We start from the raw sequence: 24818 nt of genomic DNA, 5'->3' as shown, positions 1-24818 counted from the left end.
TCTCAATAAATAAATATCTTTAAAAAGAAAAAGAGGACCCCCCAAATCAACTGACCAATCATTCCACAGGAGAAGTTAAGGCATGCCCTACCTGGTAACACCATCAGGCTACTAGAAACATTGTCCTTGTGCAACTAGTTTCAAATTATATTAAATTTCCTTTAATGTTAACTATCACTACACAGTTTATGCAATGCTTACAAAAATCAAACATAAGTACATACCCTTTTTAGCAGCTACTGTTTTACTTGGAGTTTTATCTGTTTGTTTCAGACCAAATGATGGTGAAAAAACAGAAGCAGAATCTTCTTCATTACTGTCAAATTTAGCTGAATCTAAAAATTACAAAGCTTTTTTTCAGTAAAGAGATTCTGTAAGGACCATTTAATAGTTAAACTTTAATTCTTTTTACTGATGACTTCTCTTTAGCTAGATAACTGATCTTACAAGTTTCTATTGATCCTATAATCCACAATATACAAATAGCTGAAAATAAAAAATATAACAATGTTATATTTCAAAAAAGTTAACTCTGTTGTAAAACAGTATAGAAATGCACAGAGTAATGAATTTTTAATAGTCCAAAGTGCTAATTATTCAAAAGTTAACTGACGAATTCAAAAATAAATACTGATGATTTTAAAATGAGATATGAAAAAGCTCTAAATGTGATTATTTTAGTATTTACACATCTAATGCTATTAATATAAGTAATAATGGTCCAACCTAAAAGAATGAGTATTCATCTTTATAAGTCAATATTAAATCATTGAAGATTTATTTAAAAGGCATGTAGGCTTACTTTCACACTCAAATTAATTATATTAACCAATTCCTCCTTCCATCCCTCCATCTCTGACACTAAAATAGGGACTCTTACCCTTAAAATGACTATATAAGTGTTTTGATATGCTGTCAATATGCATATCTATCTATACATATAGAGCTTGTACCAGATCTCTGTATATCTGTCTATTTGTATGTATGTGTTAAAAAATTCAAGTGAGTCAATTCAATCTAACAAGATTGTTTTGACCTTAAAAATTCCATACACAAAAATATAGGGAATAAATACATACACCCTGATTAAATTTGCTTCTATGAAAGTTTTAGTCTGTTGGCCACTAGGGTTTAGTAAAACAAATCTGCATATTGCTACCCTTGTAACTTTAAAAAGAACTGTCATACACATCACATTGCCATGAAAATCAGATTTCGATCTTCCAAAATTTTTTTCTATGTTTTTTCTCTCATTAAAACACTACTCCCCCCACATACACACTTCCTACACATATACAGGTTAGTTAGCATCTGCCTATCCACAATGCCTATTTTGACCAAGTAGTTGGGAATCGCCTCAGGAAAAGTACATAAACCTTATTACATTGAGGAAAATGTAAAAAGAAGGTAAGTTATCTACTCATAGAAACATCCTGAAGGTTAAATCATGGCCTAGCTGATATATCTACTGTTTTTTTTCTCTCCACTAAATCATAGCAATAATACAAATAACCAATCAAAAGACTCAAGAAGCATACCGTCTTCTGACTTCTGAGAGTATGAAGGAAATGAGAAGAGATTTCCAAAATCCTGACTTTTTTTGTCATGTGAAGATTTTCTATTAGAAAGAAAAGTTAAACACCACAATATAATTTAAATATCTGTTTCAACCTTGATAAATTATATATTAAATTATATATAACATACACTGCAGGATTATAATCACAGAACAAAATCTTGTTCTTTCATTGTTTCTCTCTGTTACAGTAACCAAACCTTTTTCCTCTTTTCTATGCACAAATGTGTACACACATACACACAGACACCAGACGAACCAATGATTTAATGTAAGAGAATGGGAACTGAGTGAAGGTTCAGTTATTCAAAATATCACTGAATTAAGTTTTATGGTTGATAGAACCATTCTAAAATTTAACATTAGTAAATCATTGGCAAAAATCCAAGGAGAAAGTCAGATTCTCCATCAGAGTAAGCAATAATCCTATTTTTAATCCTAGGCTGCAACTGGTAAAATACTTCTTCACAGTAGGTGGCAAAATATTTTCTTAAAGAATCTGAAATAGTTCACACACTTCACATCCTACGTGTTAGTGTTCACACTCATCAGGGGCAAGAAAAATCAATCAAAGCCAAAGCTAGGAAAGAACACTAAACTTTCCATTTCTAAAGAGTTGCTATTTTTCTCTGAACCAAGGGTTGTCAAACTATCTCCCACAGGCCTGCTGCCTATTTTGTACAAAAAGTTTTACTGGAACACAGCTACATTAGCTCTTTTACAATTGTTTATAGTTTTCTTACGGCCTGCAAAGCCTAAAATACTTATTATAGAGCCCTTTATGGAAAAAATTTTGCCAACCCATGTTCTAAACTATAGCAAGTTATGTAAATAGCTGCATTATTAACAAAATTTATTGCTTCATATGGAGGACCTTACCTAGAATAACAACAATTTCTTAGAGCTTAATCAACTAACCGTACCATATAACTGGACAGCAGCTGCTTCATTACTTACTCTGGAGTAGCTTTTGATTTGCCTGGTGAAAATGTATATTCATCTTTATCTAGGCCATCTGAAGGAACGTATTCATCATCCCCATCATTTGTTATGGGAGATGCTTTGACTTTCAATTCCTCTAAATCATTATTGTCATCATCATCATCATCAGCATCATCATCCTCTTCTTCTGAGAAATCAAATGTGTATTTAGGCCTCTCAGCTAGGAGAAAAGTGAAAGAAGGTTAAAATCAAATCCAGCTTTATCCACATGGAATATTATGAGGAATAATGCATTTGAAAAATATTCCAGCTATCTCTCAAAAAAAAACTCAAGGGAAAAAAAAGGACAAGCATTTAGAGAATGAAACCCAACAACTGCAGCCTCCATTATTTTGATAGTATTAACACCTATCTTGTACTTCCCAGGAGGCTATAAGGTAAATGCTGCATATGTTAGGAAAGCATAAACTGGTAAGATTAATTATTAGCATGTTGCTTGTTATACTTAAATATTACTCAGGAAAGTAGTCGTTACGGCCACTGTAAAAGTGACTATGAATATAAGATTTTCCATATCTGCAATTACAAAAGACAAATCGTACAACTCTTTAGAAAATGCTAATCTTTCTCTTAACCTTTTGCATAAAAATTTTCTTCTATTCATAGTAGTTTTACTACAAAATAACAGATAGTAATTTCTCAGATGAGTAAGAACAAGCAGAGGTAAGACCTCAAAATAAATTGGCAAGACAGTAATTTAATACAATGTATGAAAAAAGATACCAACTATAGGGAAAGGCACACTGGTATAATACAAATAAGTTTTATTATAATTTCTAACACGTGCTATGAAATAAAATTTTAAAATAATTTGGATGCTATGTAAGTTTTCACTTCATTCTAGATATATGGACAAAGCATACATACGGTTCTGAAAAATTTAATTTTTATGTAAATTGTTATATATGTTAAAAATTCACATATATTGTACTGCCTATACACATTAGAAAAAGAAATTCCATCACTCTGCGATTAGAGAGCCAAAGAATTTAAGGCCTGACAATTTGAAAAGTATCTCCCAGAGGTAAAACAACTATAATGAAGTATCATTCAAGTATAAGTCAGGACTTAACATTGAGAATGACATAGGACACTCATCGGTTTTTAATTATTTGAAGACTTCAGGTTAATGAATATTCAGACAGGATCAAATCACATGCTTAACAGTAATACATAATAACAAAAAGGGGTTGTGCAGCCTAACTCTATGACTGCAGTTATCTAAATAATGCTATGTGCACAGAATCTCACTTCTAAAGTAAGGGGGAATTAGAGATACAAGGGGTAAAAAACAAACAAAAAAAAACCAACTATGAAGTATTTCTATTGACCTGTCACTCTTGGCATACTACCAAAATACATTTTTTATCCCAAATCTTCAAACTATGGAAGAAATATAACCCAAACTTGGAAATAAACATCAATAAGAAAATGATTTGACTTTAAATGGTGGTTACACAATGCAATTATACAGATCATGTATCACAGAAATGTATATTTGAAATCTAATCTCATTAACCAATGTCACCCCAATAAATTTAATAAAAAATTTTAAAATACATGATTCATTTTAAGGAAATTTGTTTTATGTCCAACTTTGTCAGAAAAGATCATTTTGTAATTTTTGTCTTTGTGAGCTGTAACTTTTGGTTTAGTACTTTAGTAATATTCGTAATACTAATAATACTAACTTATGTAAGTAATACTAACTTAGTCAAACTACAATAAAACTAAAATAAATATAAAATAAATCACAATACCAGCCGCTCTCCTAAGTAAAGAATCTCTTGGAATAACCACAGGCTCTGTTTCTTCCAAGTCACTTTCTGACTTGGATTCATCATCTGACCAAGGATTCCGTTTCTTCATTTTCTTTGCACTAGGTTTGCCAGATGATGTAGGTGCTTTTCTTTTTCTCACCCTGGTACCTAAAACCAAAAGAACAACAATGAAATATGTGTTAATATTTGTACAAATGCTGTACAAATGCCGACAGCAAAAGTAAAACTATTACAATGAAAAGTTCTTTATAAAATAACAAATGTTCATGAACACTGGAGACATTAAACTATTAGGAAAAAAACACAATCAAAAGAATCTAGTTATACCCTGAATATACACATTTTCACACAGAAAACCTTTGTAACAAATCCTCACCAGGCTCCTTTTTCTCTCTTTTGGGTTTGGGACCTTTGTTTACAGGCACTGACTGGATCAATGCTTCTTCTCCTGTACCTTCTACTGGTGTTCCACTGAATTCTTCATCAAATTCTACTTTTACTGCTGTGGTATCAAGATCACCCTACACATTAAAAAGAAAATCAAACCATGAATAATAATAAAAGTTAAATTAACAACATGTATCTCAGAGATATGTTTCCAGCCAATAGATTGCTTCTTCATATTAGATCAGTAAAAAAATAATTAAGTGTACTTCTATTGCGGTCTTAACAGATGACTTTGATCAGACCATATTTTACTTTATGTATTTGTGGCAAGTGGTATTCCTTTCCACTGTAATCTGGTGTGCACCATGAGATGATGGCTACTTAAAAGAAACCATAAAAAATAAGAAAGCCAGTTTTGATTATCAATGGGAATTTCAGACCAATAACTAAGTACGTCAAAAGGTATCTGCAAACTAAGTTGGCATAGCTCTGGTCTCTATATATAAGGAAAAAAATCTTCAGATTATCGACAGAAAATAAGCAACACAAGTTATGCACTGCTAGGCATATAAGACAAAGTAGAGAGAGATTTCTCTCTCTTTGTAAGAACAAGTCATTACAATACAAATAACATATAGAGAGAGGTCTCACAATGACCCATGAGCAACTCTGCCTAGGGCAGAGTCAGGGAAGACACCATGGGAGGACCTTTCTGATTGGCTTTTAAAGTAATCACATTTGCTGGGTGAGGAGAAGGAAGGAAGACAGACCATCTTAGCAAAAGACACAGTGGCATGAATCACCACATCGTTTAGAGAATTGCAGATAGTCTGTTAGGATTCAAGGCAAGATGAAAAGAAAGTTTAATCATACAGAAACACAGGGAAGCAAGAAGGAGCTAAATGAGTGTATACAGGAATCTGTGTGGAGTCAGTAGGAAGTCACTGAAAGCTTTTAAGATTGGTATAATAAGCAGACTAATTGAATTGTACTTTTTGGAAATATCGTTCTGGTAATAAGAGACAAGACTGAAAGGAATAAAGTGGAGAAAGGTAGAAATTATGATTAGATGACTAGATACAGTGCGACTAGTTAAGAGGACTGGTTTAAATTATCTCAGAGAAAACAAGAATCCCTGAAGATATGTCAATGGGAACCAAGATAAGGAGATGGATTTTGGAATTGTTTCGTAAGCAGTCAACATGATTTAGTTACTGATTAAATTGGAAAATTCCCAGACTTTTGGCTAATGTTAGTGATGGGTGACAGTGCCAGTACCTGAGATAAGGCACAGTAAAATTAAAATACATATATACATCATTATGAAGGTGGCATATGCCAATGAACTAAAGCAAGAGATACGACATACCTTTTTCTTCTTCAGCAACTTTTTGCTGGCATCTGCCTTCATGGCAGTAATTTCAGGAACTATTCTCCTCCCATAAGGTGAGGGCATTGTTTCTTCCAACTGAAGTTTCTTCACCTTAGGTTTGCCAACTTTACCTTTTACTGCTTTTCCAGCCATTCCAGCCATTATATCTTCTCGTTCTTGCGCTTCCACTTTCTGAAATATAATTATAAAGGAGGTGGGGCGAGAACAGGTGCACAAATAACTCATTAGAAAAGACAACCCCTATGTGTAAAAAAATCAAAACTAACTTTATTCACTTAGTAAGAAATAAAGTTTTCCTTTCAAATAATCTTAAAATAATGGCAAATATAATAATTCTAAGTAGAAGACCTGCACTGTAGTCCTAATATTGTCTAACTAGCTTCTCATTTGTAATACAAGAGCGAAGTAACTAAATGGCTTCAATGGTCCCTTCCTATTTTAAGAGTCCTATGTTGCATTATGGAATCAAGATTTCTGGTGATATGATATCATCAGAATCCTAATAAATCATACAAAAAGGTAGTTCTGTTAAGTATGAAGCTATTATTTACTACTGCTTTAGCCGTAATAGAAAATATAAAAAAAATTGTTCCTAAACAAAGTCAGAAAGTATGAAAATTGAAAGGGTCAGGATAGTTAGATTGAACTAAGAAGGTTCTATGTAATAATATTTAAATGAGGATGTAATTATAATTGATGCTTAATATCTTTTATTTTACAAAATTATTCCTTCAAATAATTAGCAAGCTTTGAAGGGTACTAGGAAAAATGCCATCTTTATCTCCTGAAAGATTATTTAAGAAATCCATGGATGGAGGTGGGAGCATTATGCTAAGTGAAATAAGCCAGGAGGTGAAAGACAAATACCTTAGGATCTCACCTATAAGTGGAACCTAATCAACAAAACAAGCAAGCAAGCAAAACAGAACCAGAGACATTGAAAAAAAGAACAAACTGACAGTAACCAGAGGGAGGGGGATAATGGGGGCAAGAAGGGGAAGGGTCGTCAAGGAACATGTCTAAAGGACCCGTGGGCAAAGCCAAAGGGGGGTAGGATTGAGGGTGGGAGGTGGAAGTGGGTGGGGCAGGGGAAGTAGTGGAGGGAAAATGGAGACAAGTATACATGAACAGTAATAAAAATCCTTATAGCATGATAGCTTAACAAAAATAACATAAGTTTTGAAATCAAACAGATCTGAATTTCAAACTTAGCACTACCACTTATTAGTTATAAATCCTTGACAATGTTTATAATTCATAAAGAACCTACGATGCCTGAGGTATTAAATATCATGTGACTCCATTTTATGGATGAAGAAACTGCGTAAGTAATTGCTCAAGCATAATGATACAATTTCTCTCTAAGCCAGTTACTGAACCTCTCTAAGCTTCAGGATCTTCATCTATGTAACAGGTTAATAATAAATAACCTCTCATTCGGCGGGGGGCGGAGGGGTGGTCACTCTCAGGATAATAAAGAATGCACTGCCAATATACAATAAAGACTCAATTAATTGTACCATTAGGCTTTAAATGGGATATATTAACATGAAATTTAAGTCTAAATCTTTCTAATGTAAAAAATATATATATCATGAATAAATAAGTTGTTTGGACCTACTTTACTCATTATCAAATAATATAATGAGGTGGCAAATTAAAAGTGAAAGAGATTACTCACTGGTATTGTTTTCAGTGGTACCTTTACAATAATAAATAAATCAGCATAACCAAAAAAGTTTTCTATGTCTCCTGTTAATAGTTAGTGATCAAATTTAAAGCAATATTAGAATATCATTAATATTAATCAGGGACAATACTTTCCCTTTGAATATATGATTGTTTCATACTTAATCGACATTAAGTTTTAAATATATAAGTCAGAAGAATAAAAGGGTTTCAAATTTTTTTAAAAATCTAATTCATTTTCAATAAAAGCAAAGCATAAATCAAGGTATATTTATATTTGTGACATTTGAAAGACCATTAAGATAACCCACTAAAATATGCCAGAAAATTTTATTAGGCCACTTTATACCACATTTATTCATAATATTTCTAATTCTGATTTAAGTCATGTGGACAATAAATTAATGAAACAACTAAAAAGTAAAAAGAACAAAAAAAGTAATATATAAGTAACAATAAATATAATTACCTTTTGCTACTCAAAATCAGATGATCATACTGCTACATTAATTTAATTCTAAAATTATGAGTTAACTGCTTAAAAATAAGGCCCATTTTAGAAAATGTTTACATTTTATATCTTTCTCTACGTTTTCTTTTATTTTTTAAATTTGAATTCTACCTGGAGAAAAGTAAGTTATATCAAAAGATATTAAAATTTTCTGTTATAAGCCCAAAGAGAATATTTTTCTATTTTCTGAAAATCAAAGTACCTATATTGTATCATACAAATACATACATACACACACACATACACACTGCTTTTTGGGGGAAACACATTAAACTGAATCATCAGTAAGCTAATTAGAAGTCAATTAAGAAATTTTTACTTATGGAGAGTATCAGTATTTAATTTATTCTGATATTCAACTCCATAGCTTTATACATTCATCTATACCAGACATAACCTTCTTAACTTCATAGAAGCTTAAACCTAATGCAGCTTTTACGGACATTAACCTCACAGAGTTAAAGGAAATTGAGATAATTTAATTGAAAAGAATTTTCATTCTTGTTTCATGAAAATTATTTTTCAATATATGTCTTAATAGAAACTTAACCTACATCCAGTTCTTCAACGAATGCTGCTAAATCTTCTTTCCAAAGATCTGAAGGAGATTTTCTTTTAAGATCATTGACCTCTCGCCCCTATGACAAAAAAGTAGCATTATTTAAATATCCAATAATTTAAAAATGTGTAAACGGTAAATCAAAATACTTATTTTTGAAAAAAGAAAAGAAATGGATAACACTGAAATAGCTTCAAATTATTTAACCCACAAAAATTCATACTTTTGTATCCCTCTGTTTAATCAGTTCTTCAACTTTTTCTTTAGTAAGAGACCACAGAGACATATTTAAAATATAATTAAAGTCAGGGCCTGAAGGAGTTCCTGAATCAGAGGAACTATCATCATGCTGGTTTTGTGATTCTTCCTCTTCTGCTGCCTGTAAAAAATAATAAACTTTATATTAAAGTCCTATATAGCATCAAATCATTGTTGAATTTTATTGAATACTGATTTAAAAATTTCACTAATGCTTTACTATACTCTTAATGTTACATTTTCACTTGGTGGAGTTATTTTAGGGTATCTGCAAAATTACCTAAAAATATATCTTTCCTATAAGAAGTTTAAATTTTCCAAAAATGTATAATAAAGTCTTCAAAGGGAGTGATATATTCAGTCCCTATTTATCTAGGAACGTGATAAAAAATTAACTGCTCTGCCCAGGCACTATAAGTCACAAAATGAGAAGATACTACATATTAAAATTAATACAGTGGAACTAATGTCTTATCACTGTGTTTTATCAGATTTTTATATTAGTGAGTGAATGAACAATCTGAAACCCAAAATAAATATCACGTATGAAAAATATTTTACAGTTATACTAAATATGCTCAGGTATAGTCCCTCCGTAAGGATGAACTCTTAATAAAAATTCTCTAAAGCAAGGCATGTAAGGACTAACAGAAACTTCACTTAAGAATTTAAGAGCTGGTGAGTAAGAGTATGAATTATGAGGGCTATTCTAAAATTTGATTTATAAGGTCTTTTTCATAGAAATGATTACAATAAAAAATCCTCATGCTAATATATAATTTCAAAATCCAATGAACTTAACAGAAAGTGTGGGTGACATCACCTTTTAAGTTTTTAAATAACAATAGCCATTACATCTTAATTTAATTGCATCTAAATTGTTGAAGGCACTCAGATAATTTTAAATGACTGAGTTAACCATGATACTCCATAAAACAAAAAGTTCACTTCTGGTAACCAAAAAAGAAAAAACTTTACAATTTAATTAAAATGTTCAGTAAAATAATATATATATATACAAAGTCAAGTTTAAGTAGAATCAAAGAGATAAAAATAAAAATTGCAAAGCAAGATGCCTCATTACATAAACAAAACTATAAATTCAATTAAGCAACAGTAGCCAAATAAGGAATGTTGTTATTCAGCTGACAGTGATTAATATGTACCTAGATAAGTTGTGATAATTCATAAAATTTTTTAGAATTTTAAAAATTTTAGTTTTTAAAAAATTCATCATGGAAGAGTGTTTGCTCTGGAATGTTTAGGCTGTTACAATACTATTAAAATATTATTAGAGTATCATAAAATCCTGTTTAGACCCACACTTTAGAAGTTTATTTGTCCTAGGTTTTGATGACACTCAGTTATTGTTTGTTAGTGAGCACTCTAAGAATATGTGTATGTATCATTATTATCATGAAGGTCACTAAGGATACTTTCTTTCAGAAATAAAGATAAAACTTTTCAGGTTCCAATGACCAAATTCTATTATGTTTGAAAAAAACTATAATCTACTAATTATCCACTTTATAATGATCTCTTCTCCAACTCTACAAAATAGGATATGCTTATAAGGACAGCTCTTTTTGTTACCTGAACCCCCAAAATGAACCCATGACCAAGATGCTGAAGAAATTTTGATGGTGACAATGAACTTATTAAAACCAAGCACTAGGTTTTACCCATGAAGTCTATTTCCACCAGAAGGGCTTTCTCAAACTCTAAACACATATATTTTAAAACTAAGCATTAAATTTACTACCTAACTAGTTAATTTTTTAAGATACAGTTTAAACAAATAGTGATACAGTAGGGCAAGTAGTTTATAAACTATAATTTGGGGTTTTAGATTGCAATAAAACACATTAAAAGGAAAGCAAAGTGCTTGGATCATCTTAATTCTAAACACTCACAATCTCATCCTGCCACTTCTCCCCAAATGAGGAATGTGCCTATTATCTTAATATGCAATGGCAAAATATGTAACTTATCCTAATTTTGCTCACTCTAATATAAAGCATTCTATAGTCTGTTCAAAACAGAAAAAAGCTATAATAGTGTCAGTGAAAGCAGCATTTCAATGTAATTTGTTAAAAACCCCAAAAAACATTATGGTTGAGAACTCATGAATGTAGAGAAGTTTAAATATTCAGTTCAAGTTATGTCACGTAATCATAGCTGAATTTTAAAGATGCTAACATTATCAATATCATATGTACACAATATTTTAATTAAGAATAAAAATTAATCATTTTCCATGTTCTTCCTTTTGTACATTTGTGTTCTCAATCACAATGCTGTACTGTCTTTAAAATTGTCTCTTAATTATTCATGACAGCAAGAAACTAATTCTTGAGGGGAATTTCAAAATTTCAATACTCCATTCACTGAATTAATATTAATACTTTATGATCTGAAATGGACAATTTAATTAAAACATTAGAATTTTAATCTGAAGTTACAGGGTTTAAATCTGCAGCCAAAGATCTAAGCACAGGACAGAACATAAATGGTGCTCAGTAAGTATGGTAATATCAAACATTTTGTCTCTACTCTTCCCAGAATTCATTAAAACCAGAGCAAGTGAATGGTGACTGGATACCATGTTGTGCCCAGAGACTAACCAGTGTGAAATGATTTATGTGCTACCAGTGTAGTTCCCAGATAGTACACATGCACCTCACAAAAACCACCACCATTAACTGACACCCTTTAATGGCAGGCTCAGAAAAAAGGCCAAGGAGACTGAGCTACCTTCTCACACCTGGAGTCATTTCTCCAGGCCCTGGTTGAGTCACACTGGCAAAGTGCTTTGTGGTGGGTGTGCACTGCAAATTCCTGTACTGTATCTGTTCTGTGGATAAACAGAAGACTTCAGTCTCCAAACAGACAACTCAGCACCTTAAGCAGTACTAAATTTAAATTTTAGGGGTTGGGTTTTTTGTTTGTTTTGGAAGTTGCTTTTAAAAGCTTCTCTGAATGTCTTGTTCTGCAAATGATTACCTTTTCTTGTGCTTCTTTCCAGGCTTTCACTGGGTCAGATTCATAACCTCTCTGGACTAACATTTGAATCAAATCTTTCTTTGACCTATTCTCTATGTGAGGGAAAAATAAAGTTAGGATCAAGAAAAGAGATTCAATTTGTATTTGTTTATATTCTACTGATAAAAATGTCGTCTATTTAATAAAGATTTTTTCCATTTTAACTAATGCTCAAATTTTTAAAAGTTGCATCTTACCTATAGCAATTTTCCCTTGTATCTTCTCTAAAATGAAACGAGCTTGATTGTTAAGTTTTGTAGATTCTGCTCCCAACATCCCTACAAGCCACTCCTTACGTAAACCGTAATAGCTTAATCGTAAATCAAAGAATTCTTTCAAAATGTCTTGCACAGTTTCATACTTCTTCAGACATCCCATATGATCAAAGAGTACCTAAGCAAAACAAAGTTTTTGAAGATTATATAAATCTGTACTTGTATTTTTAACTTATATGACATCTACAGTATTTAAAAATAATAATATTATTATATAAATATATACCACTTCTAAAAGCCATTAAACAAAACCAAAACTATTAAGCTCATTAATGTAAATATTCCTTTGGTGACTCCAGGAAACTGATAAATTCAATTCTCAAAACTGTGAAAATATTTAAAACAAATAATTTTGAAAGTTAAGAATAGGTCCATAAAAAGGGTTCTTATTTAATGTGGCTAGAAAACCACCTAAAACTTTTTTTTCAAACTAAAATTAAACTATCTCTAAGTTTAAAATCATTAAAGTTCTTTTTCCCATATACTCAATGGATGTACATTTGCCTCTTTTTTGTTTTTATAATTGTGCTATAATTCACCTAAACTTCCTCAATGTTTTTTTGAAAATTCTACTTTGCATCTTTTTTCTCCTTTTTCCGCCAGCTTTTCTTGACATCTTATGGCACTTTTTTTTTACAGGTGCTGTACTATTGCTGGACTTTTTCTTTTACTCTTCATTAAATCTAAAAGCTCATCAGCAATGGAACAAGAGTAATCATACATAGTAACTTTCTACCGTCCTCCCCAATTATAGATAAACACAAATATACAAGTTTAACACAGCAGATTAGAGTTATGAGGAGATAAGTACTCCATAGGTAAGATGCTAATAAAGACGGGCATAAGGCACATGAAAGCACGACAACAATCACTCCCCTAACTTTTAGTCAGTGGGTGTGACTCCTCTGTGTTCAAGCCCAGATGCACAAATGCAGAGCTGGGATTAAGAGTAGTGGATAATGGTAAAGGAAAAGAAATGAATGTACCTCTAGATTCTACAGCAAATGTACAGGGGGACAAGGGGTGCATTCAGACTTACTACAGCTACTCCCATCATGAAACCAATTACAAAAATCCAACTTAAGAGCATGCAAGAAAGGATAAATAGTAATAGTAAATCTAAACAGTTACCATGGAATTACAAGTAAGAGTAGTTTGAAGTTTAAAAACTTTGTGCAGTCCAGCAGCTTCGGCTTGTGCTAATTTCTCTTCAGTCATTTTCACCACAAATTTCACAGTTGTATCAGTATGATATTCTTTATAATCAGAAATTAATGCTGGTGTTTTATCTGTTCCATTTAGCATAGGTTCTAAAACCTGTTCTTTGTATACCTATAAAAGATTTAAAAATTTAAGTAGTACTTTTCATAACACACACTCATGTTCTCATACCACAAGCCATGCGATTTTTTAAAAATTCTCAGTTCCTGCAAGGGGTAAAAAAGGGAAATCTCCATCATTGTCATCTCCTGCCCAGTCACTATAGAAGACAACATATGGGGATCTCAGTAGAGAAAGAACACATACAAGGTAATGGTTCTGATCTGTTCATACTCCAAAGGGCAAGTAAAAGGCTGAGCATATAAAGACGATGACATCAGCTAGAACTGACAAAAGAGATGACATGCATACCCTTTTAGATTTGTAACAGCTAATACTGACATGAATTTATTGGCCATATTTATAAGGGTTCAAAACTACTTCTTACATATTATTCTACTCATTCCAAGATAAACAAAAATAATAATCTCTTTAAAAGCTAGCTTATGTTTATTCTACATTTAGGTAAGGTAAAAAAAACTTTTAAATGACTATTTAAATATTCAAAGCTCAAATTCAATGGAATGGGTCAAATAATGGAATTTTTAAACACTATACATACAGACTTAGAGCAAACAATGATGGAATCATATTCTTATCAGAAAGAACTGCTTAATACAATCCCTCTTCACAGACAAGATGACTCATATACTTATACTAACCTGTGTCCAAGTCCTAACTGGAAGCTCTGTAATCTCTACCGTGTTTCTATCCACCACAAATATTTCACCACTGACTGCATATTGGTTCTGACCAAGTTCCTGGATTGTTCCTTTAAAGTTTTTGTAGTTTGGAAGCTGCAGATAAGAATAAAAATTACTTAAGGCTCTGCTACTGACAGATGAACATGATGGAAACTTAATTCCTCCTCCCCAATAGTCCCTCTCCAAATAATCACTCAGTTTTGAATTCACAACTTCTGTTAATATAATCTAAATATTCCCCATCTCAAAACCTTAGCATCATCTTTCCTAGTCTCCCAAGAATATTACTTTTTTCCCCTACTCTATTCCCTCTATACCTCCTTCTCCCCTAGATTAGTAATCCTTTCAATTCAAACTGCTTGGACATTACTTTGAAAGCCTTCCACAGTCTTGACCCAATCTAACATTCTACCTGATTTGCCTACCAGACCACTACTCTTCTTCCACATTTTACTTGAATATTTTGAATGTTCTCACTTTCACTCACTCTATCCAGCAGTCCTGACATATAATCAGCTTCCCACACCCCATGCATTTACATCAATCTTACTCATTTTTCTTGGCCTAATTACAAGTGCTCTCTCCCTCTTCTAAAATTTGTATTTGTTGTATCACTAAGAAGTTAAGAATACAGCATAGGACATTTCTTCAGGCAAACGGAGCAGAACTATCTTTTGTCCCTGTAAATTTCATGCCCCAATGTCTTGTCTTGATTACAGATTATCTTTTCGAAGACAGAGATCACAGGTTTTCATCTCACCACTTAGCACAGTGTCTCAAAGACAGAGAAACAGAGATAGAGAGAGAAAGAGGGTGCACACGAGAAGCGCTCATTGATCAAATACAAAGACTTAAATACTTTAAAATATATCTAAAAGAATTAAACACTATAATCATAAAGTAGTTTGAAGCTTCTATCAAATATTTTAAGGTAAAGTATTTAAGGAGAAAAACAGATTTTAAATCATATGTATAATATTTGTTTTATTTTAAAATACAAAAGTGAAAAAAATGTGGAGAGAAATACATTAATATATTGTTTGTTTCTACATGCTGGGTTTATGAAGTATATTTCCCTCTTTGCTTATTTATATCTTCTACAATGAGCACTATCATTTTTGTAATAAAAATACTTATTTAAGTGTATCATGATTAAAAGAAAATTTCCAGATTATTTTAAATCATGTGGAAGAGGAAAGGACACTTTTTTGAGAGGTGTTTCTTGGTGGGAGTTTGGGAGAAGAACCCAAAGTGCAGTTAATGACATAAGGGCAAAAATAAAAAATATGGGGATACATTAAAATATACACAATAGGCTTTTAAGCACCCTTAAAATGCTAATATAATTCAGTAATTTTAGGACAAATCCTAAAGTTCCATAATTTTGCCATAAAAATATTCTCTACACACTTTAGATATATGAAAGGCTGAAATATGAAGTATTTTTAAATTTCAATATTATCTCCCCATAAACCTTATCTCCAGACTTTTTCCAAAGTTTGTATCTTTTGCTATAAGCACATATCAAATTACAGAATAAAGTGGTTAATTTCTATAATACATCCTAAAATAAAAATGTTTCCATTACTTTTCTAAAATGACTGGACTTTGTAGTTCACACATTATCATTTGTTAAATAAACAATATAAGCAATAAATTATAAATAATTACCATGGGGTGAGGGTCCAAGCCATCTAGCATTCGTCTGACATTGTTCACAATTTCCCTAGCATCATAGTTGGGTAGTTTACAAGCCCATCCAGTACCAATGCCCTCGGCACCATTTATTAAAACCATGGGAATTATGGGAATATACCATTCAGGCTCTACCCGTTGATTATCATCATAAAGGAATTTAAGCAGGTTGTCATCCACAGCAGGAAAAAGCCGTCTTGCTAAAGGGCTAATGAAAGGAAAAAGAAATATATGGAGAAGTGTCATGGTTTTCAGAAATAAAATGTTACATATATAATTAAAAACTACATTTCAAAAAATCTTTTTAAAAGGATGAACCTGAAGAACATTATGGTAGGTGAAATAAGCCAGAGAAAAACAAATACCATATGATCTCACTCATATGTGTACTCTAATGAACTGACGAACAAAATAAAACCAGAGGCATAAATACATGAAACAGACTGACAGATCTCAGAGGAAGGGGGATGGGGGGGACTGGAAGAGATTAGCCAAAGAACATATATGCATATACGCACAGCCCGAGAACAGACAATGTGGTGAAGACGGCAGGGGTGGAGGGGACAAAGGAGGACAAAATGGGGAACATCTGTAACAGTGTCAACAAAAAAATTTTAAGTGCATTTTTAAAATTTTGATTACAAGTGCTTCACAGCAAAATTTGCCTGCCTTATTACCAAATATAGTTCTCTCACGCACAAAGTCAGAATAAAATAACCCAATTTACTTCCACACTTATCTACCTAAATTCTTAGTATTGATAAATAACTTCTTAAGGATTTCCTCTTACTCTGACTAAATCACATCTTCAGCCTAAAAAAGTAAAGCTGGGTCAGAAAAAATCCTTACATTCATTAGGGTTGGTGTCACCAATAATTCATAAAAATTTAGATCAACAAAGTTCATTCTATTTACTATCAAATAATTTAAAACATTTATCCTCAACATGATCCACAATAATACTTCTCCATAGTTACAATTCCATTAAACATTTAGTTAGTGCCAATATAAACGTCATATAAAACTTTGTTATTACATTAGCAAATTGTTACCTTAACATTGTGAAAATGTAACGAGGGCTTGCAGCATCTTTGCCACCATGAAGCCGAGTTCCAAACTGACCAATAGGTTGAAGCAAGTTAATATTGTTACTTCCCACAAAGTTCTGAGCCAAATTCACAATAGTCATCATTAATGCTTGCTAAAGAATAGAAAGAGAATATAACATTAATAATCTAAATTTTAACCTTCTATATGTATTCCCTAGTTTTCATTAATTTCCAAACTCTCAATTATTTTATCTTTTCAAAGACCTTACATAAAATACTTTATTATGCTTAATTGTCATTCTTCATGCCTGTAAGCATAGTTCTCAACTGATTCCAAACTTAATGCTTACTTCTCCATGATGATAAGCAGACATCTCAGCAACAGATCCAGCCAACTGGGCAACTTTTACTTCACGTTTATCATTCCTCTTGAAACAGGTGAATAAAACTTTTCGTTGGCCTGGTTTAAAGCCTATTTTTAAACAGAACAATCTTCTTTTAAAAATATTACTTAAAATATAGTTGTAATGTTTCTTATTGACAAAAGTGTTCTAATATATTCAAGGAAGAAAAGGAAAGAAATTTAGCTTTTGAAAAATAACTGACTAAAAATAATTGAGATCCTGTAACAAAGTGAGTATAAACTAACATGTTTTGATAGTATCTCAATCTATTCCAAAAGTGAAATACCAATTCAAAGACCACCTTCTGGTCTTAATGAAGTGCTCAGTGGCTGCAAACTTCTTTCATAGCAGATTCCAAACACAACATGACCAAAACATCAGTTATGACTGAAGTAGCAGCAAACCATCGATGAGTCTGAAATTATTATTAGAATATCCCAAATCAGGATAACCCTTATAAATAAAGATGTATTGTGGTAGTTAAGAATGCAGGGATTAGAATCTTAATAATCTGGATACTGTTCTCAACTAGGCCATTCAACATGTGCCTTTGCACAAATTACTAACCCGGTAAGCCTCAGTGTCCTCATCAGTTTAAGAGAAAATAATTACCTTCCTAATAGGGTGATCATAAGGATAACATGAGATAATGCAAGCAAAGCACTCTGTTTCCTTATCATTCTTCTTGCTCTAGACCAAAAAGCACAGTAATAAATTTTTTAGTATATGCTATCTATTGTCATCATCATTGTGGGCCCAGAGCACTGCAGAAACAAGAGGATGATAAACAAGGCCCCTTTCCTGGAGAACTTTAAAATCTAATTGAGGCGGCAAAATTAAAACAAGTAAAATAACAGGCACACAATTACTGGCACAGTAGTTTAGGCATCTAAGACCAATTTAGACAGAAATTGTTAGGAAGACTTCATAAAAGGGATATAACTTAAAGCTAGAACGTGATGGACGACTAGAATCATCTCTTATTAGCTGAAAAACCAAGGAACATAAAGATCAACTAACTTGCTAGAAGTTATCAAATGAAAATTAAAAGGTACTAGATAGAAGACCAAAATCTGCTGTCATTACCAGGTAGCACTCTAAAATTTTTTTTTGTCAAATTAAATAAATTAAATATAAAGTTGTTTTTAAAATTTAGTCTCTGATAAATAGTTTAGAACTTAACAAAATCTCATTTTACTACTTATTTTAGGAAATCTGTGATCAACTTGGGGCAAAAGCTTTTAAGAGTTGCCTTAAAGTTAATTTTCCTAAAAAACTCAAAAAGAGTTTTTAAAGATTCCAATTAAGAACTATAAAAAATTTCAGTCCTACCAAAGTATCTCTAAAGCAATTTCAGGATTTTTTAATTTATTACTTAAGCAATCACTTAAAGTACATGAGTTTAAAATATACTTAATATACAAAAATGAGAAAGATTTTTTTAAATGACAGCTACTTACCATCAACAAGAGATGGTATAGATCTTTCATTGTCTGAGTTTGAGAAGAGAATCAATTCCTTGTTGATGAAATCATTGTATGTCAAATGCTTTGTTGCTGTACCATATAAAAATTGCTAAGAGAAAAGTTATATAGCAATATTATCATTACCACTGTATCAGTTTTAATCTCTTTCTTCCCCCAGATCACTATTCTGTATGACTAACCTCTGGTAATCCATGTAACCTACGCTGTCTCCGATCTTCCATAAAATTTGTTAACCATTCTTTTCTGTCATCAATCTTCTTTTTACTGAATGCCTGAAAGATTCCAGGAAAGAATTTCACATATTAAAAATAAAATAAATTGTACTATACAATTAAAATTTACAAAGACAAATAACTAATTGCTAGGAAACTTGATTTTTCCAATATGTTCTTATCAAAAATACACTTAAACAGAAGTCTTTCAATTAAAGAACAATGAAGACGGCATAGTCAGGCAGTTGGTGAGGAGGGAGAAAAACACTAAAATTAACTAGGTTGGGCATTAGAATTCAAGAGACTTACTACAGAAAAGCCAGACTGGGAAGAAAGGTATAATAGGCACATTTCATAAAAGGTGGATATTAGGACAGACTTTTAAAAATTATCTTTATTACCAACGTAATGGCAGCATCATCTTCAGGACCAGCATATCTAAACAAGATGCGGTGTCTTTCCATATCAGCAAAATATTCCTTTGCTTCTTTAGCTGTACTGGTACCCAGCCCTGCATAATTTAAAAAATAAATATGAGAATAAGCCAGACAGAGAGAAAGGTAAATTCTGTGTTATCCCACTGATATGTATGGACTAAAAAAGTTGAACTCATAGAAAGAGAAGGTAGAACAGTGGTTGCTAGGAGCTGGGGGGAAGGAGGAAATAGGGAGATGTCTGTCAAAGAGCATAAACTTTAAGTTATAAGATATTAAGTTCTGGGGATCTAATAAAAAGCATGGTGCCTACTATTAATAGTATTATATTGTATATTTGAAAATTGCTGGTAGTAGATATTAAATGTTCATCCCATCAAAAAAGGGAGGATAACTATGTAAGGTGATGGATACGTTAATTAACTTGACGGTGGCAATCATTTTACAATGTAAATACATATCAACTCATCATTTTGTACACCTTAAATATATACAATTTTGTCACTTATATCTCAACAAAGCTGAAAAAATTTTTAAATGAATCATGAACATCAATGGTTATTTAAAACCATTAGGTGAAAAGTTCATAGATCAAGCTGGCAACACCTATACCAACTGATTAATATTAGCAGACAAAAAAAGACAAACCATATATTATTACATGGCTCCTGACTAAGTATACAACACCATCTATTAAATATTTTTGCCACATAAATCTAATCTACTTCTAATCAAGCCTCCATTATAGTTAGTACCAGTTAGCAGAGAATAAAGGAGCAGAGGAACATGATACATACTTAATGAAATTATAGGGATACTCAGCAAAATCCAGAATATGAGAAATTATACAGGACAAACAATCCAACATTTTGAACATATAAATTACAAGAAAAAATATGAAAAGCAAACAATATACTAAGACTGAAGAAAATTATCAACCAAACGTAATGTGTGGGCCTTGTATGATCCTGACGCAAAATAAAATAAAATACTATAAACATTTTTAATACAAGCAAGAAAATTTTAACACTGAATATTTTAGGTTATTAGAGAAAGATATAATAATGGTATTGTGGATTTTTTTAAGAAATTCTTTAAGTGATACATATTAAAGTATTATAGAAACAATGTAGTATCTGTAAATTATTCCAAACTAATAGAGTGGCAATGAGAAGAGTGTACATGGAACAAGACTGGCCATGAAATGGTGACTGTTGAAGTACACAGGAAGCCCATTATACTGCTCTCTGTATTTTATAAAATTTTCCATTATAATTATTTAAAAATCAGCAATATCTATTTTAAAGTCTAAAAGATACTTTCAAAATATTTTATAATGCTCTAATAAAAATATATTTCTGTCAGTAGTAACTTCACAAAATTTAACATTTTAAAATACAAACCTTTGTAATATTTTATTTTCCAGGCTTTCTGGTTTTCTATATGTTTTTTCCACTCATCAAATTCAGGAATACTGTAGAAGGAAAGCTCCTGCTTGTTTTTGCTTGCCTTAAATCAATAAAAAAAAAAATTAGTTTTTCTGCTACCCTTTATAAACAGTATAAAAACATATTAATGTAAATAGTACCTTTACAATGGGAGTAATGAACTCTTCAAGAAAACCATGCTTCAAAAGTGATGGCCAGTTGTGGTGGATAAAATTAATAAGCAGGCCTTTTATGTGAGAACCATCTTGATCCTAAATAAACATTAGTAAAGACAGCTGTAATAATTTTACAAAATATAATTACTTATATAACCAAATTTTTAAATGTATAGATGCAGCAAAGAGACAAAATTCCATTCAAATTTTATAAAACAGTGGATACTATTCTTTAGATGATGACAATAAAGAATTTTTCTTTAAGCCCAAATAAAGAATACAGTGAATGATAGATTGAATCTTTCTATCATTACAAAATATACTATCACTACATCTGTTTTATAATTTACCCAGGTTTCACTGAACGAATGATTTAAGGATGTAAATACATAAATCATGGTTATAATGCAATTTCACTGGGCAATAAAAGGCAAAATCCATGGAGAACAGGCATTCACAAGCCTTCTGCTGATTTTTTAAAAAAACAAACAAAAAACTGCTAAATTTCTGCTTAACACTATACAGCAGGCTTTTCAGTTGAAGAGTTTCTCTACAAATGCTTTTAATTAGCGTACACAAGAGAAAAGCAGTTGGATGGCATGTGAAATTTTTCCTTTTCAATTTTCTACATCTTTCCTAGTCATTGAAATTTAATGTTCAAGTCCTCCTAGTTCTCTGTTCATCCAAAATTATGCCATTATATAGAAATAATAACCATTATCCTACTTATTAATTGATCTTTCTTACTTGTAAATGTTATCATTTCCTTCTTATAGGTAGGCTTCAACTCCATAGTACTATAGTGTGCTTTCCTCTTGTCATATTTATTATATTTTAAAACATTTTTTTAAATAGCTAGCCAAAAAGATGGCTACCCAATAAATTAGACAATGTAAAACGTGTTTCACACAAACAGTGCCATTAAACAATGTTTTCTTCCCCACTGATGTACAATCACTTTCAACTGTATATCTTGGAGCAAGTCTCATAAAATAAGTATTGAAAAGGACAATCTGAAAAACGATATGAGTCTTAAATATGTGGCCACTTTTAAACCAACCTGATCAGTCATAATCATAATCTTTCCATAGCGTAAAGTTTTCAGAGATTCTGCATCATCATAACTTTTCTTGTACTGTAGACCAACTATTTTAATAATATTGTTTATTTCTGCATTTTCCATGATCTGTAGGTAAGAGAAAATAATGAAAAGTATTTTAAAATGTTGACATCTACAAAAAGCCAGTCACAATTTACATATAAAATTCAACAATTTCAGTAAAGTATGAAAACATTATATATATGTGTGGGAGTACATACATAAATACATACCTGTTTATGAGAAGCTTCTCGTACATTAAGAATTTTTCCTCTGAGTGGAAAGACTCCATATCTGTCTCGTCCGATCACACCTAGTCCAGACACTGCCAGCGATTTGGCAGAGTCTCCCTCTGTTAGTATTAGTGTACAGTCCAGGGAATGTTTGCCACCTGAGAGAAATTTAGAAAGACATACACTCCACATTCCTCAATTTTACCAATGAGAAAAATGAAACCTGAAAACTTAATAATCACAATGATGATAGTGGAAGACTATAATAATCACCTTACATTATACTCAGTGTAGTGTAAATATTGTGTATTTTACTGCATTTCTACCCCCTGAAAATTAGCAATATGTGGTGCAAGTGGCAATTTTAATAAAGTGAAATTATACTCTGAACATAAAATCCTTTAGTTTAACTATATGTGGTAAATGAGAATTTTCTATAACTGGATAAATTAAAACTTAAATCTTTTTTAAAAATCTAAATCTTACCAGCATCATTTGCGTCATCCAGTTTGGGAATACCTTTGATTTTACTATATTTTACTGATGAACACTTCTTGTTCAGCTGAGTCTGAGCCTTAAATTTCACCCAGTTCAGGATACTTTCTACAATGCCACAATTAGAAGCCTAAAATCAAAGAATAATGATATACAAACAACCCAGAAGTTCATACATTCATCTAAAATTAATGTAATACTTGTATCTGTGCAGTTATAGGGCAAAACAATGATGATAATAATGATACATGCTAGTAAATTTTATTCTAACTGTACAATAAAACTAACTCAGGCAGTTAACTATGCTGAAATATAAACACATGAAAAAAAGGTGACTTTTTTACATATGAAAAATTCTATTATAATAAGCCCCATAAAAATATACATAGCTTTTCTTACAAGTTAATTTTGCTCAAATTAACAGAGTAAAAGCTGATCCACCCTTGAATTTACCAGCTGTTAAGTTCTAGACACTGACATTTCTGGTATCTGTCAATACAAAATTGTAAATCTTGAATTTGCTATGACAAATAAAAACTATTAACATGAAGGGAACATTAGGATAAACTCAAGAATTTATGAATAATCCTTATTCTTTAAAACATTTGCTAATGAGTATTTCAACATAACAAATTGTATGTCACTCTCAGTTAATCAACATGTGACAACATGTTTACCCAAAAACAAACAAAAAAAAACCTGAAGCACCTCCAAGTTGCAGTTATTTACTTTTCATCTTCCTGGGGAGTTAGATTTTAGTTGTATGGAAGAGTTTTCTGGAATGTTTGAGATATAAAAAGAGGTGAAGTATATTGCCAAATTCAAACTTAAGCTGCCAAAAATGAAAAAGTATAAAATCTAAAATCATATTAGTTCATAATGAAAACTTTTATGAGGGCAGAAATTTGGGAAAGCATTAACGTAGGGTCATTTGTATTCTGAATTAATGATGATCAGATCCAAAAGGACTGTTTCTATAGGCCTTAAGCTACAATCTAAAAACATTTGTGCCCTGGCCAGGCTGTTCAGGTGATTGGAGCGTTGTCCCATACACCAAAAGGTCTCAGATTTGATTCCTGGTCAGGGCACATACCCGGTGGAGGTGCACAGAGGAGACAACTGATCAACATTTCTCTCTCACATTGATATTTCTCTTTCTTGCTCTCTCTCCCCCTTCCTCTCTCTAAAATCAGGGTGAGGATTAAAAAAAAATTTGTTTTTCTTTGTGAGAACCTACCTTTGAAATTCCAATAATGGAATTTCATAAGTATGTTACCACTATAGCAATTACTCCTCCACCAAACTATAAATTTCCAAAGTGAAGGAGCTGTGATTCATTCATCTTTATTTTCTCAGTGCAAACATATTAAGAGGAACTTTATATATGCTTATTTAATATGCTTGTTGATGGTACTGATGAATAAGGGACAGAGCCAAATATTTCTTATTATATACAATAGATTGTAAGACGCTATTAGCAGTCACAAGGCTTGATTATAAATCTAAGATTTATTATTTATTTGTACTCTCACATTGTTTCAGAAAGGTTAATGCAGACTAAATAAAATATGTAAAGTAAAATAAAATTTTAAAATATGTAGAATATGAAA

At 31.6% G+C, this 24818-nt stretch overlaps 1 protein-coding gene across 2 annotated transcripts in view; it reads right to left on the bottom strand.

The window, feature by feature from the left end:
• The window catches only part of TOP2B (DNA topoisomerase II beta), a 64106-nt gene that overhangs the window by 8029 nt on the left and 31259 nt on the right, over positions 1 to 24818 (bottom strand). For both annotated transcript variants that reach the window (XM_054595039.1, XM_054595040.1), the window contains exons 11-33: positions 23200 to 23338; positions 22714 to 22871; positions 22442 to 22567; positions 21367 to 21477; positions 21182 to 21287; positions 19746 to 19855; positions 19312 to 19404; positions 19106 to 19220; positions 17592 to 17713; positions 17245 to 17393; positions 16169 to 16400; positions 14456 to 14590; positions 13605 to 13805; positions 12396 to 12591; positions 12160 to 12251; positions 9122 to 9277; positions 8894 to 8977; positions 6116 to 6310; positions 4736 to 4880; positions 4339 to 4506; positions 2534 to 2738; positions 1539 to 1618; positions 225 to 335 (exon numbers count right to left, since the gene is read on the bottom strand). In XM_054595039.1, coding sequence (XP_054451014.1) covers positions 225 to 335; positions 1539 to 1618; positions 2534 to 2738; positions 4339 to 4506; positions 4736 to 4880; positions 6116 to 6310; positions 8894 to 8977; positions 9122 to 9277; positions 12160 to 12251; positions 12396 to 12591; positions 13605 to 13805; positions 14456 to 14590; positions 16169 to 16400; positions 17245 to 17393; positions 17592 to 17713; positions 19106 to 19220; positions 19312 to 19404; positions 19746 to 19855; positions 21182 to 21287; positions 21367 to 21477; positions 22442 to 22567; positions 22714 to 22871; positions 23200 to 23338 — 3229 coding nt within the window. The remainder of the gene's footprint in view (positions 1 to 224; positions 336 to 1538; positions 1619 to 2533; positions 2739 to 4338; positions 4507 to 4735; positions 4881 to 6115; positions 6311 to 8893; positions 8978 to 9121; positions 9278 to 12159; positions 12252 to 12395; positions 12592 to 13604; positions 13806 to 14455; positions 14591 to 16168; positions 16401 to 17244; positions 17394 to 17591; positions 17714 to 19105; positions 19221 to 19311; positions 19405 to 19745; positions 19856 to 21181; positions 21288 to 21366; positions 21478 to 22441; positions 22568 to 22713; positions 22872 to 23199; positions 23339 to 24818) is intronic.

The sequence above is a fragment of the Pteronotus mesoamericanus genome, unplaced genomic scaffold (genome assembly GCF_021234165.1).
Source record: "Pteronotus mesoamericanus isolate MK-2021 breed Mesoamerican mustached bat unplaced genomic scaffold, CSHL_Meso_final scaffold_54, whole genome shotgun sequence".
NCBI lineage: Eukaryota > Metazoa > Chordata > Mammalia > Chiroptera > Mormoopidae > Pteronotus > Pteronotus mesoamericanus.
This window is presented reverse-complemented; position numbering and strand designations above follow the sequence as displayed.